At 33.9% G+C, this 14816-nt stretch overlaps 1 protein-coding gene across 1 annotated transcript in view; it reads right to left on the reverse strand.

Moving 5' to 3' along the window:
* RGS18 (regulator of G protein signaling 18) overlaps positions 1-7203 on the reverse strand; it is a 29539-nt gene extending 22336 nt beyond the window's left edge. The window contains exons 1-3 of the mRNA XM_004028068.5: positions 6909-7203; positions 6343-6444; positions 5220-5281 (exon numbers count right to left, since the gene is read on the reverse strand). Of these exons, the coding sequence (XP_004028117.1) occupies positions 5220-5281; positions 6343-6444; positions 6909-7027 (283 nt within the window). The 5' untranslated portion in view covers positions 7028-7203. The remainder of the gene's footprint in view (positions 1-5219; positions 5282-6342; positions 6445-6908) is intronic.
* Positions 7204-14816: the final 7613 nt, after the last annotated feature.

Consider the following 14816-nt stretch of genomic DNA (forward strand, 5'->3'; position numbering starts at 1 on the left):
GAGCACAAAAGAGAGAAATTTTAAAGCTGGGTGTCTGGGGGAGACATCACATCGGCAGGTTCCGTGATGCCCCCTGAGCCACAAAACCAGCAAGTTTTTATTAGCAATTTTCAAAGGGGAGGGAGTGTGTGAACACGGTGTGGGTCACAGAGATCACATGCTTCAAAGGCAATAAAATATCACAAGGCAAATGGGCAGGACAAGGTCACAAGGCCAGGGTGAAACTACAATTTCTGATGAAGTTTCAAGTCCCACTGTGCAAGCATTGTCATCGATAAACATCTTAACAGGAAACAGGGTTCAAGAGCAGAGTACCAGTCTGTCTAGAATTCACCAGGCTGGAATTTCCTAATCCTAGCAAGCCTGGGGGTGCTGCAGGAGACCAGGGCATGTTTCATCCCTACCTACAACGGCATAAAGCAGACACTCCCAGAGCGGCCATTTTTAGAGGCCTCCCCAGGGAATCCATTCTTTTCCCAGGGCTGTTCATTATTAATATTCCTTACTGGGGGAAGAATTCAGTGATATTTCTCTTACCCATTTTCGGCAATAAGAGAAATATGACTCTGTCCTGCCCGGGTCCCAGGCAGTCCGACCTAATGGTTATCTCCCTTGTTCCCTGAACATTGCTGTTATCCTGTTCTTTTTCAGGGTGCCCAGATTTCATATCGTTCAAATACACACGCTTTACGAACAATCTGCACAGTTAACGCAATCGTCACAGGGTCCTGAGGTGACATACATCCTCAGTTTATGAAGACGATGGGATTAAGAGATTAAAGTAAAGACAAGCATAGGAAATTATAAGAGTATTGATTGGGGAAGTGATAAATGTCCATGAAATCTTCACAATTTATATTCTTCTGCCATAGCTTCAGCTGGTCCCTTCTTTTGGGGTCCCTGACTTCCCACAACAAGAAGGTAGTACAGAAGGTAGTACAGATTTAGAAGAAGGTAATATGCCCCCGATTCAATTTCCCCATTATTAATATCTTATGTTGGTATGGGACATTTTTTGCAATTACTGAAACAACACTGATGCATAATTTTTAACTGAAGTTTATACTTTACTCATTTTTTTTTAAATTTTAAAAGAGTGAAACTGTGTGACTAAAATTAGAATAAAATAGAATTATCAGAACACCTCCCTGAATCATTTGATTTCTGTGGAATAGAGCAAAAATCAGTGACCTTTCTGTTTTGGTCTCATGGATATATTGTCTATCACCCTAAGCCACCATCCCTTTTCAAATTGTATTTTTCAATAAAGAATTATTTTGGTTTATTTGGTTTTAATTCCCTAACTAAATTATATTGTTAAAAATTATATTGTTTAACGCCCCATTCCTATACTGATTCTTTGCTTGGATGGTCTCCTTCTGTCCTTGCTCGGCTAGTGAATTTTGATTAATCCCCTAAAATCTAGGGTAAAAACCATCCATCCTGTGGTTTCATTCCTAAAACTGCTAATAATCGGTTTATGATGGTTCTAATATTAACTGTTTTTGTCAAATTGAATACCCAAATTTCCATTGTATCTGGTTTGATTTATCACTTCATTTCTCATTTGACTAAACTGAATAAATTTTGTTTCCTTTTAATAGACATAACATACAGAATTTGAGAAAAGTATGCATTTTATAAAATTTTATAAAAGAAAATTTTATAAAAGGAAATTTGATAAAATTTGATAGAGCAATGTCTTTCTTGAAGTGTGTGTGTGTGTAGGATCTTTCTCTTTAAATATATATATATATATATATATATATATATATATATATATATTCACACACACACTTTTCTACTAGAGTCAAATAAATAGAAATAAACTGAATTTAACCACTGCAAACAAAAGGCTTGTTTTAGGTGATTATTTTAAGTTTTACAATTTAATATTATTATAAGCATTGTAATAAAAAATAATTGGATTAGGGGAGATTGAGTAAAATAATACTGGTAATATAAATTCTGTGAATTCAATATAATATATTTAGCATTGTAATCATGACAGGTGATAATATCCAGTGGGTCAGTGCTGATTTCTTTAAATGTGTCTCTTCTTGATTTAAATTGCAGATAGTTTACTGTTCTTCAATATTACCAGTAGAGAAAAGGGAGAGTAGAAAATTCGATTTTGTCCTTTTGCTTTTTACCACTTTTAAAGAAGAAAGATTTCAGAATGCTAGGTGAGGACTTTCTGTAGGACTAATCATCCTGCTAAATCTTTCTATGCTTTGAGTGAGTAATGAAAGTATGATGAAATTATTATATACTAATTCATTAAGTGAAAGAAATCCTGTCTATATGTTATTGTCAATTGAAATTTTAACCCTCTAATTGATCATCATCCAGTTGTAAGTAGACTGGAAACAGAAAAAAAGATTATTAAGCTGGTTAGTAAATATTATTTTTTATAATAGCAGCAATCATTGACATTTCTGTAGTGTCCAAGTTTTATTGGTTTCTTATTCATCATCTCATTTAATCCTGACAGAAATCTATTTCTGTTGGAGCTAAAAACATTATCTTCATTTACAGTCGAGGAAGCTGAAAGTCAGAGTGATTAGGAAGCTTAGCTAAGATTATACGACCATTTATGTTTTAGGAGAAAACTAAAACTCGAATTTCACTGGAACTCTGGACTAACTTCTAGAAACAAATTCAGTTATATTCTTTTCCAGGGGATGTGCTAAGTTTAGGAATCCACAGATGAAAAGACGTATGTTTCCTTCTAATAAATACTTATATTATAAAGAAATTAATCCCAGTCCTCTTTTTTTGTTGTTGTTGTTGTTTTGTTTTCTTTTCTCCTTCTCTGACTGGTGAAGAGTCTAAAGGGCAGTGCAGTACCAAAATGTTGAATATAAGAGGAGATTTTAAAATAAACACATTTGGGGGACATGAATTATGGAAGCAAGTTTTACACAAGTTATTGTAATTAATCTATAAAGAGCATATCTGAAACTGAACCAAAACAATGGGAGCAAGAAAGTGAGTACGGGGCAAGTTTGACATAGATTTGGCAAGAATTTTAACAATAGTTTAGAAATTGTTGTATACTGGGGCTGGGCACGATGACTCACGCCTGTAATCCCGTCACTTTGGGAGGCCTAAATGGGTGGATCACTTGAGGTCAGGTGTTCGAGACCAATATGCTAAAAATACAAAAAATAGCCAGGTGTGGTGGCCTGTGCCTGTAACCCCAGCTACTCCAGAGGCTGAGGCAGGAGAATCCCTTGAACCCAAGAGGTGGAGGTTGCAATGAGCTGAGATTGTGCCAGTGCACTCCAGCCTAGGCTACAGAGCAAGACTCTGTCTCAAAACACAAAAACAAAACAAAACAAAACAAAACAACAAACAAACCAAAAAAAAAGAAAAGAAAGCAAAAACAAACAAAAAACAGCAAAAAATGAATTGTCATATACTGGAAATGAAGAAAAGTGAGTACAGTAGTTGAGGAAGGCTGTTTAAGTTACTTTTCCCCAAAACAGGAAGTGATAGTAGCTAGTCTTAGAGTGAAATATAAGGAATACAAGTTAAACTTTGTCAGCACAAACTTTCTTACCACAACTCTCCATTCTCATTGATTACATCCTTAACTAAGTTTAAGCCTTGATTTCTCTACCTATAAATATTACAATTCAGAGGCAGCCATCTACTTTCATTGGCAGAGGGAAAGTTTTCAGGTATCATCTACAGATATAGAATTTTTATATCACTAAATTCAGAAGAACATGAAAAGGTCACCAAGACCTTATAAAGAGTTGGACAATTAAGGAAGGGAACAAAACAAAACAAAAATATGTCAGAAAAGAAAAGTTGTTGTTACATTAAATGGAGCACAGTATTTGAGGGTGAATTACAAATATTCCACTCCCAATTGTCCTGGCAACAGGAATCCTTTCTTCCAGTAGACACCTTAAAATTGTGAAAGACACGGGCAACGCTACAAGGAGTAGTTAGAGTAGTCTGGCTAACCTCATCTTGGAAGGGTCTGGGAAGAGCTGGGAAATGATTGTATTTCAAAGACTAAGGTGAGAAACTGGACAAGTTTAAAGTGCAAAAAAAAAGCTGTGGGCTTAAGGTGGATGTTTGGTAATGATAAAGCATTGCTTTTTTTGCAGACTCTGACAAGTTCAGGGTGGAGAATAATAAATCTGTGATTACCTAGCTGCATCACCTGCTCATGTGAGTCTTTCTATCTGAAAGAAAGCATAAAATGAATAAAGATAACAAAGTTCACTCACTTGCTACCTTATGTAAATTGACCCTAAAGAGTGGCAATCCAGGGAGCCTGCCTCCTAAGCCATGCTATATTATAACAGTGTTCCAGAGTCAAATGAGGCCTTGATGCTTGTCCTCACCCTCCATCTCACAGACAAAGCTCCACCTTAAATACATACTCGATTCTCAACATTTCTACAAAATTCTGCTTTAAAAATAGACAATTGATACGAAGTACAGAATGAAGAATTTATAAAATTTTTTTAAAACTGTGTTTATGGGGCGGGGCGCAGTGGTTCACTCCTGTAATCCCAGCACTTTGGGAGGCTGAGATGGGTGGATCACGAGGTCAGCAGATTGAGACCATCCTGGCTAACACGGTGAAACCCTGTCTCTACTAAAAATACAAAAAAATTAGCCGGGCATGGTGGCGAGAGCCTGTAGTCCCAGCTACTCGGGAGGCTGAGGCAGGAGAATGGCGTGAACCCGGGAGGCGGAGCTTGCAGTGAGCCGAGATCGCGCCACTGTACTCCAGCCTGGGCGACAGAGCGAGACTCCGTCTCAAAACAAAAAACAAAAACAAACAAACAAAAAAAAACTGTGTTTATGTGGGTTTCCTGTATGTCCATTGAAAGAATTACTTTATATTTTTAATCCTTGAACAATGAAACTAACATGAATAGTTTGTTAATCATGAATTTGATAAAACCGAAGATTTCATTCAAAAATCGGAAAAATTTAAAAACTGAAACTAGCTACAGTATAAATAACTAATATTTCATCCACAGTAGGTAATTCTAAACAAAATGAGGACTTTTAAAAAAATTTCCATTATTTGACTTTTCTATTATTTAGTTCTGTTGATCAGAAAATTGAATTACTGAAAATTAACAATCAGACAAAAATTTTGTGACCTATTGTTTCGGATAATTACATGCATAGTTTGTGTAATTTTCCATTAAGCACACAAAGTATTTGGTGAAAGTACCACTAACCTCTATGGGAAAGCAGTTTGTCAAATGATTCACCCCATTTCACTGCCTCTTCAGGGGAGACTCTGTACAAGAAACAAAATGTTTTATAATGGAGTGTGCAGAAAGTCTGTTTATGAATCTGTTCTAACATATGCTATTTTACTGTTCTTTTCAATTATATTTCACAGTTTCTCCTTTGATTATAATATAATGAAAATTGTATTTACATTAGAAACTTTGAAAACATTGTTCAATTTTCTTTTGGAATTTGTCTGTTGAATAATGTGTTGAAATAACATTAATTTTTTTCTCATGGATATGTGAGTTGTTTTATTTTTTAATTAAAAATTAATCCTTTTTTAGGTTAAAAGACACAGATAACAAATATAAAGAAATCAGGTCAACTATCTGTTTAAATTCAGCAAGTAGAAAAAAACTAAACTCACAGTATCTTTCAGTTAAAAAAAAAATTATACTGCAATTTCCTTGAAGCTGTAACCACACTAGGCTGCAAATTTTTTTTTTAAAACGGATACAGGAAGTTTGACTAATAAAGTTTCAAAGGGATAAGAAATATAAGATATTTTAATAGAAAAAATATTCTAGAGATGTTGATAATGTGGAGAATTGAATATATTTTCTCAGATCTTTTTTATTATACTCTAATTTGGAAGAATTTGTATGAAACTAGTATATAAGGTTTTTGCATTTTCTTTTTGAATTAAATAAATGCTAAGTATTAAAAGACATTATTTGTGCTTTACTTGCTATAATGCGGGTGTTTTTTCAAACTACTGAAGAAAGAGATGACTAGCTCTCTGCTATGACAATATTGCATTGTGAAAACTCTTAAATTAATGAGCATTTTATCAGGTTATAAGGAGTAAAATATATCATTTAAAACTGACAGGTATATAATTTTAAAAGAGCAGCTTTAAGTGTTCATATGATTATTCAATTCAAGCGATTTAATTCAAGTGATTTAATTTTATGAAATGTTTCTAGTCTCTTCAAATGAAATTTCTAACTTTCCTTATATTGCTGTGTAATTTTCAATAAATCAGAAATCCCTAATTGCATTTTTCTTAAATCTTTAATGATAGAATCAGCAAAATCTTCCTCAAAATACTGAAAATTTATTCACCTTGTTTCTTTGGCCAAGTGCCCAGATCTACTGGAGCAGGTGTCTTCATGAAACTCAGGTTTCTGCACAAGAAGACTTAATCTATTTCTTTTTTCCTTAGCTCTGTAATAAAAAGGCCTTCATGTCAGGACAATTTAGATGACAGTTAAAATCTCTCCTGCTGACTACCAGAAAATTTTGTAGTTGGTAAAAACCCACGCCCACCCATACCCACACACTCATGAATCCCATTTAAATACTGTATTTGTGGAGGAATTAGGGTAACATACGAAAATGTTTCTCCTTTTGCTCACCGACAATCAAGTATTTGAGATTATATTTCAATAAAGATTGCACTTGTTCCTCTATGTGGCTAAAATTATTACACTTTTTTTTTTAATGAGAACACTTTAGATTTCACAGTTTGTTGTTTAAACCTAAGAAATAAAAAGGTGTTTTTTTCCCAAATTATAACAATACAATCAATATATTTTCCACCCAATAGTTCAAAAACAAGAGGTAATGAATCTTCAACCTCAATTATGCTTTTAAAAGTATAAGGCTGACTTAAAATTGTATAATTTTACCTGATTTTGGCTTCTTTGCTTGTTTCTTCTTTTCCTGAACCATGTATTAACTTGAAAAAAGTTTTTTCTTTTGATTCACACATATTTATTTGAGAAAAGAAAAGCAATGTTGTTTCCATCTTCTCTCTAAAATGAAGAGATGTCTAATTTATTACATCCTTCCCTAGTTCATTTATTAATACTATTCCATACATATACATAGTAGAATAAAAAGTTATCACAACTCTTACAGTAATGTTTACAAAAAAGAAGTCAAGAGCTGTGTTTCTTTCTGTCTCTGCAGAAATGCAGAACTGAGGAAATGAAGTACAATTTGGTCCTAAGTTGTTTAGGGAAATGATACCACAAATTTGCAAAATGACTCTTGGTCTCTAAGATAAAGACTAGTCTTACCACAGTGCAACTTCTCGTTCAAGTTTGCGCAACCAGAATGATGCTTTAATAGACTCAAATAACACTGTCATTTCCCACAGGAACTTTTCAAAAAGTTTTTAAATGTGTGGACTGTGTGTTAAAATGTGTTATGGCAAAGTATTATATCAAACATTAGGAGATACTTTCTCCAGTTCTTAAAAAAGTATTTTTCTTATTGTTATTACACGAGTTAAGTAAATCACATTTAACTGACATAAGATTATGTAATGTTAATTACATTGGCTTAACATATTGTAACAAAATAAGATAATAGATCAGAATTTTATGGTTAAAAAAGATTGTAGAAAGCATTTAATTTAACAGTTTTGGGCTGGGCACAGTAACTCATGCCTGTAATCTGGAGGCTAAGGTGGGCAGATTGCCTGAGCTCAGGAGTTCAAGACCAGCCTGGGCAACATGGTGAAACCCCATCTCTACTAAAAATACAAAAAATTACCCATGCACAGTGGTGTGCACCTACAGTCCCAGCTACTCAGGAGGCAGAGCCAGGAGAATCCCTTGAACCTGGGAGTCAGAGGTTGCAGTGAGCTGAGATCATGCCGGCTACTTCACTTCAGCCTGGGCAACGGAGCAAGACTCTGTTTCAAATAAATAAATAAAGTTTTAAGCACATATCTATAGAATGATTTTAGACCTTTTTGAAATTTTTATCAGTCTGTGATGAAATGGAAAAAAATATGAAAAGTTTTTTTCTTAAAGCTTTTTTAAGTCCTTTGATATAAAGGACTTTGCTATTTTGAATTTGCTCTCCTGACTCTTTTGTTGTTAAAATGTTCTTTATAATGTAAAAATGTTCTTTATAATGACATGGATTAAGTAGAGATGGTAGTTTTTATATTTTTTAATGCCTTTATTAAAAAAAATGTTGACAACTCCAATTGGTTTAGCCTCCACTTCTTTCACTGTTTTGTAGAATACAAAAGTCTTACAAATGCAGTTCTAGTCCATAATTCAAATTTTATTGAAAAATAAACCAAAGTTCACAGGCATTAGGTAATTTAATCCTACAAAGTTTCAGAGACAGGCCAGTGGAAAATCTGGAATTATCAGAGCCTTTGATCACCTACTATGTGCTTTAGTCCTTCCAAGAGTCTTTGATCTCCAGTAGTGAATGCTTTAATCTAAAATGGTAATATTGAAAGCTGAGTTATACAAATCTAAAAGAAAATTTTATTTTCAGTCTTTTTGAATTATTTTTTTACCAAGAAAATTTATCAGGGATACCAGCTAAAAGCTCAGAACATTTATCTATATGAAATTAAAGAATATCTAGTATATGTTTATACATATACCCCCTGATTCCATGACTTGTACTTTGAACATATTTTAAATCTCTCACCTTGGCTGATAATTGAAAAATATTATGTATGATGGCATTTTGCATTGAGCTTCTGCTGGAACTGGATACTGATAATGCAGATTATGCTTCCACCCTGCTGTCCCCTAGTAATGATTAGTATCCACTGTGTTTATATCAGTTTAATCCTGTGACGGTGAATGAGCACAAGAGAAAATCATAGGAGCATGGACATCATCCAGTCACTAGGACTATAACTTAACTGTTAACTCAGAGAAGTTAAAGACATAAAATCAATATATTATTTTTCATAAGATATGTTAAATTTATTTGTGAAGTGTGCTATACACAATGCTGATAGAACTGTGGAGAAAGAAATTGTGAAAATACGGGCACAAGTTGCCGGGCACGGTGGCTCATACGTGTAATCCCAGCACTTTGGAGGCTGAGGCAGGTGGATCATGAGGTCAGAAGTTCAAGACCAGCCTGGCCAAGATGGTGAAACCCCATCTCTACTAAAAATACAAAAATTATCCAGGCGTGGAGGCAGGTGCCTGTAATCCCAGCTACTGGGGAGGCTGAGGCAGAGAATTGCTTCAACCCAGGAGTCAGAGGTTGCAGTGAGCCGAGATCATGCCACTGCACTCCAGCCTGGGCGACAGAGTAAGACTCCACCCCCCCCCCCAAAAAAAAAATAAAAATAAAAATAAAAGAAAATATGGGCATAAGTGAACTAGTCCACAGGTCTGTGTAAAGTTCTGAAACACAACTGGAAAAGAGAGGTTTGGCTCTACTCTGCGTATGTGGTCAGTTAGGAGCTGGAACCAGAGAGGAAGAAAAAGGTGGATTCTGAAGGTGACATCAGTTAAATATCATTCTTTTGGGCATGGTCAGTTATTATTTAAATATGTATACTTTTAATGATAAGGATTTATATATATATATGTGTGTGTGTGTGTGTGTGTGTGTGTATATATATACCCACGTGTTTCCCTTTTCTAGCTCTCTTCACTCCTTTGTGCAGGCCTGTAATCCTTTTCCATTAGCATAAAGACCTGTCTTCAACATTTTCTGTAGTGCATATCTGCTAACAATAAATATATTCAAGTATTGATTTTCTGAGAAAAAAATTTTGTTTTGTTTATATTATGAAATGGCTAAATCAAGCAATTTAACATATGTATTATCTCACATGCTTATTGTTTTATGGTGAGAAAACAAAATATATGATTTTATGAACAATTTTCAAATATATAACATATGAAAAAAGTGTCATTTTCCCCATCTTCAGTTGGAGAATATTTTCACCAGAAAGAATTATAGGATGATTTTTCTTTTCTTTAGGACTTTAAAAGATTTTACACTTTTGTCTTCTGTACTCCATTATTTCTGTTGAGAAATCAGTGCCAGTTTTCTATGTTCTAATATGTCTTTCTTCTCCTGTGACTACTTTTCAAACGTTTTTATAACTAGTTTTAAAACTTTGATTAAGATATAAATGGTGTTTGTTCTACTGGAAATTTGTTGAGCTTCCTGGTCTTGTGGGCTTTACTTTTTATCAAAGTTGAAAACTTTTAGGCACTAATTCTCCATTTTTTTGTTTCTCTTTCTCCTATCTTCAGATATTCCAATTACAGTATGTTTGACTCCTTAACACTGTTCCACTGGTCATTAAGGAACTATTCCATTTTTTTGGCCTCTTTTCTGTCCCTTTCTCAGGTTAGACTGCTTCAATTGCTGTGTCTTCAAGTTCATTAACCTCTTCTTCTCCAATAGCTAGTCTGCTGTTAAACTTGTATAGTAAAATATTCATTTCAGCTACATAAGTTCCATTTTTATAGTTTGCATTTCCTTCCTTATTATATTCTTGTTGGTTTTATATTCAAATAAAAATATTTATAATAGCTGTTTTGAAGCCTGTTCTGAAAATGCATCTCTGTAATTCTGGGTCTGCTATTATTGACTGATTTTTCTGCTAATGATGGCGTATTTTCCTGCTTCTTCAGATCTCTAGTAACTTTTTATTGGATGTTGGGCGTTTTGAATTTTATAATGTAAATATTCAGGATTCTTTCATTCTCCATTTAATGATGATGAAGTTGGTCTTGGCCAACAATCAATTGTATATCACCTCCGTCTTAAAGACCTGTGTTTAAATTTGTTATACTGGATCTAGGGTAGTTTTAATTACTAAGGTATAATGATTCTTAAATCTCTAATGCATTCCCAGGGTGTTCGATAAGGCTTTTCTGCTTTGGATGATAAGAACTTAAAAGTACCTGAACCCGGTATAATCTCTGTAAATTAACCCACATCCCTGGTGGGAATCCTTTGTCAGTACTCATGCAGTTTTGTTTTTCATCTGAGCTGCTTGGTATTCAGCTAGACCCAAAAGTACTCTTATATAGTATTTTTAGACTTTTTCTAGTACTTTGTCTTGTAAATTTCAGTCCTCTCATTCAACTTGAATTTAGATCACTATTTCCTCAACTCAAATTAGTGTTTTCGCTCTATTTAAGGAGTACCCCTATAAACTTCTCAATTTCTAAATTCTAAATTTGAGATTTATGTTCCTTCTCTGCACTGTAGTCTTTTTAAAGGAAGGCAGGGCTTACTTTCTCTGTCTCTCTTCTGTTATGGATCACAGTTCTCTATGCCTCTCTATGCTTATTTTCAGTGGTAAAAACCAGTGTATTGTGTATTTTTACAGTTTTCAAGCTGTTTATGGCAGGAAGTGATGTATCAGTTGATCATAATAATCATGGTCATCTTTAAACATATATATATAATATGCATATACAATTTTTGTAAATGAATATTATACCCTGTTACCTGAATTCCATTAATACTGTTATTGTTCAACAAATTTATCATAGTTTTAAAATTAATTTTCCTATATTTCTCAAAAGATAATTAGATTCATATAAATATTATTAATTTTAACAACTCTTTTTCAGTTATCATAACTTTATTTTCTAGCCTAATATCATTGGTTTACAACTTGAGTACAGTAAATTAATAGTTGGAATCCTTGTCTTCTTTTCCTTAGCATTAGGAGAAAGTAAGGCCAACTAAAATGAGGCTAGGTTTCAGATTTATATTTTGTGTATGTGTGCATTCATATAGTTATGTTCCTTATTCTCTTATTATAACATTGCATAGAATTTGACCTTTGTACATTTCTATTATTTTTCATGTGAAATTAATTTTCCTGTGCTTTTTTGAATGAGGTGGATTTCAAGAAAGTTTCTTTGGTTTAATTTATTTAATATTAGTAATCACAATGGTAATAGTACTAGTAATCTAAAAATAATTTAAAAATGAATAATTAGTGGCAGTTCTAATTTATCATATTCTGTGTCCTTGAGAAAAAAGAATTCTTAATATAGAAAAAGGGACATGCAAATGCAATAGAGAATAGTTTAATTAAAAGCACTTTAGTCTTGGAAATTTGATTGCAAGCATCAGTGTAAACAGAAAATTGCTACTGTGTTGGTCATTGTTTCTAGTCTTTTATAGTGGACACATCTGGGATATATATAATTCCTTCCTGTAAATGTTTTCTAGTCTTTTCCACTATAAATACTTAGAAACAATGACTATTGTGGTCTTGAAATGTCACTTCTCACTCCAAGAAAACTAGGTTTGCTAAAGATATCACTGATTCCAGGTCTCAGACAGGACATAGCAAAGCTAAGCCTAGCAAATATTGACATATCAGTTAGCAAATAAGCTGTCAAAGACTGGTCGATTTAAAATTCTTCAAGAATTTGGTGGGTTTTCTACTAACCAAGATGACACCATTTGAACTTCAATAATTTTAGTAAGTGCAATGGATTGAACAGATCAAACTTACTTATATCTATGAGTGCATAATGCTGTTAAAAAAGAATTGCCTACTTTCAGATTATCAATAGAAACTAATCCATTGTTATTAAAATTGTTTAAGAAAGGGAAAAAATTAAGCAGGTAGCCTGTGTTTTTTATTAACTCTATCATGGATAACAAAATACTGCATGAGATAAATTTTTTAATAAAAATACTCTAACAAACACATAAAAATAAAATAATTGCATTAGAATCTCATCATTTTAACCCCTAACAAATGATTAAACTTAGGTATTGTGATTCAGTGGTTGTTAAGATCATATAAAGACATGGCAAAATTATGTGCTTTTTATAGCCTTGCTATACCCTACTTATAGGTTTTTAAAAAGACCAAACTTAAGTCTGATTCATTCTCTGGACCCAGCTGCCAATGAGTAGAAATGACAGAGGACAGAAGATGGAAGAACATGTTGAACTGCACCATAAATATGCAATCACCAGAATCCAGACCCTAGGGGCAACTATAGCAAAGTTCAACAGATAAATTGTAAGAAAGAGAAGCAGATTAAAATAAGAGGGAAATAGAATTGTCTCTGTGGATCAAGTGAAAAATGTAAAATTATGAACCAAATAAATATGGCTTTACAAATAAAGGACTAATTGCCTAATGAGTTCTGCCTGAAAGTGTGAATGTTTGTTTTTAGGTAGGAAACACCCATGTTCCAATACCTATCAAGCAGTCAAAATCAACATAATATTTTACTAGCTATTTTGAGAATAAATTTCATAAAGAGCACGAGGTAAGGAAATATGAAAAGAATTTATATACCAGAAACCAACCAAGTCTCCCTTTTCACAGTTATCCCCAAACTACTCTCAATCATAGTAATTTAATTTTCTTTTTTCTTTTTAACACAGCAACACTGCAAATCCTGGATCACACTTGTCTTCCTAAATTTATAATACTCCAATGGGGTTTCACCATGTTGGTCAGGCTGGTCTTGAACTCCTGACCTCAAATGATCAGCCCACCTTGGCCTCCCAAAGTGCTGGGATTACAGCCATGAGCCACTGCGCCTGGCTATATCTTTTTAAAATACGAATCCGATCATGTTACAATAAAAATACTACTACTACTAAGAGTAATAGTAATGAACAAAATATAACAAAAACCAAATTCATTCTTTCTGTAAAGCAAAAGTGAAAAGGACACACACATTCCTAACATCACACAATGAAAATGTTAAATATGATTTTTTAAGGTAGCTCACAGGCAGAGAAGCAGCAAAGCACATCCTTTCTTTCACACTTGCATCATTCCACATAAAAGGCTTGTCATGGGCACAGGTGTGAATGACATATCATGAAAGGGCTCCAGGTGAGAGACCTCACCTCATCCATTCAAAATATTTATAAGTAAAGACGGATAGATAGCATCTGTGTAACAACGGGAGTGTCCTGCATTAAGAAAGGGAGAACTCCAGAGTTTACTATTAAGTTGGTGCGAAAGAAATTGTGGTTTTTGCCATTACTTTCTCACCAACCTAATACATTCTTCTACTGAGCTATGTCACAAAGTGTTAGGCAAAATTCTTCCGAAACTACAGATAAAGAAGAGGAAATGATCATCAGGGTTATCCAGATTTGCCTCTGCTCATTCCCTAATGACAAACAAAATAAAAAGCTTCACTCAGCTTCCTGATGTAGCCCCTAACCATCTTTTCAACCTCTTTTCTCACCTCATCCCTTCTATCATTTTAACTCCAGCTGTTCTGCATTCTTGCCCTTCTTAGGATGGGTCCTGCTGTTTTGCAACACCTGGTCTTCATGCTGACGGAAAAAATTACTCAAATACTTTGAAAGGGAAAAAGATTACTGAGTGTCCTATCCAGTACGCCCTTTGAAGTTATTTTCTCTTTTCATTGTCGTTTAGGTATTTTATAGTTCTATAAATCATTGAACACTGATAATAATGAGCATGCTTCTTCACATAAATGCAGATTTGTTCAGCAGGGAAATATTTGGTTATTTTCCTATGGATACTGATTAACTTTTATTTGTTTGTAAACTTATTTCAACATTTTTGATGACCAATATGTGTCTGTTTACAGATTCTCTTTTGAATTAGCTATAACATCTTTTTTTTTTTTTTTTTTTTTTTTTTTTTCTGAGACGCCTCCCAGGTTCAAGTGATTCTCCTGCCTCAGCCTCCTGAGTAGCTGGGACTAAAGGCACCCACCACCACGCTCAGCTAATTTTTGTATTTTTTAGTAGAGACAGGGTTTCCCCATGTTGGCCAGACTGGTATTGAACTCCTGACCTCAGGTGATCTTCCTGCCTCGGCCTCC

This window comes from Gorilla gorilla, chromosome 1 (genome assembly GCF_029281585.2).
Source record: "Gorilla gorilla gorilla isolate KB3781 chromosome 1, NHGRI_mGorGor1-v2.1_pri, whole genome shotgun sequence".
NCBI classification, from domain to species: domain Eukaryota; kingdom Metazoa; phylum Chordata; class Mammalia; order Primates; family Hominidae; genus Gorilla; species Gorilla gorilla.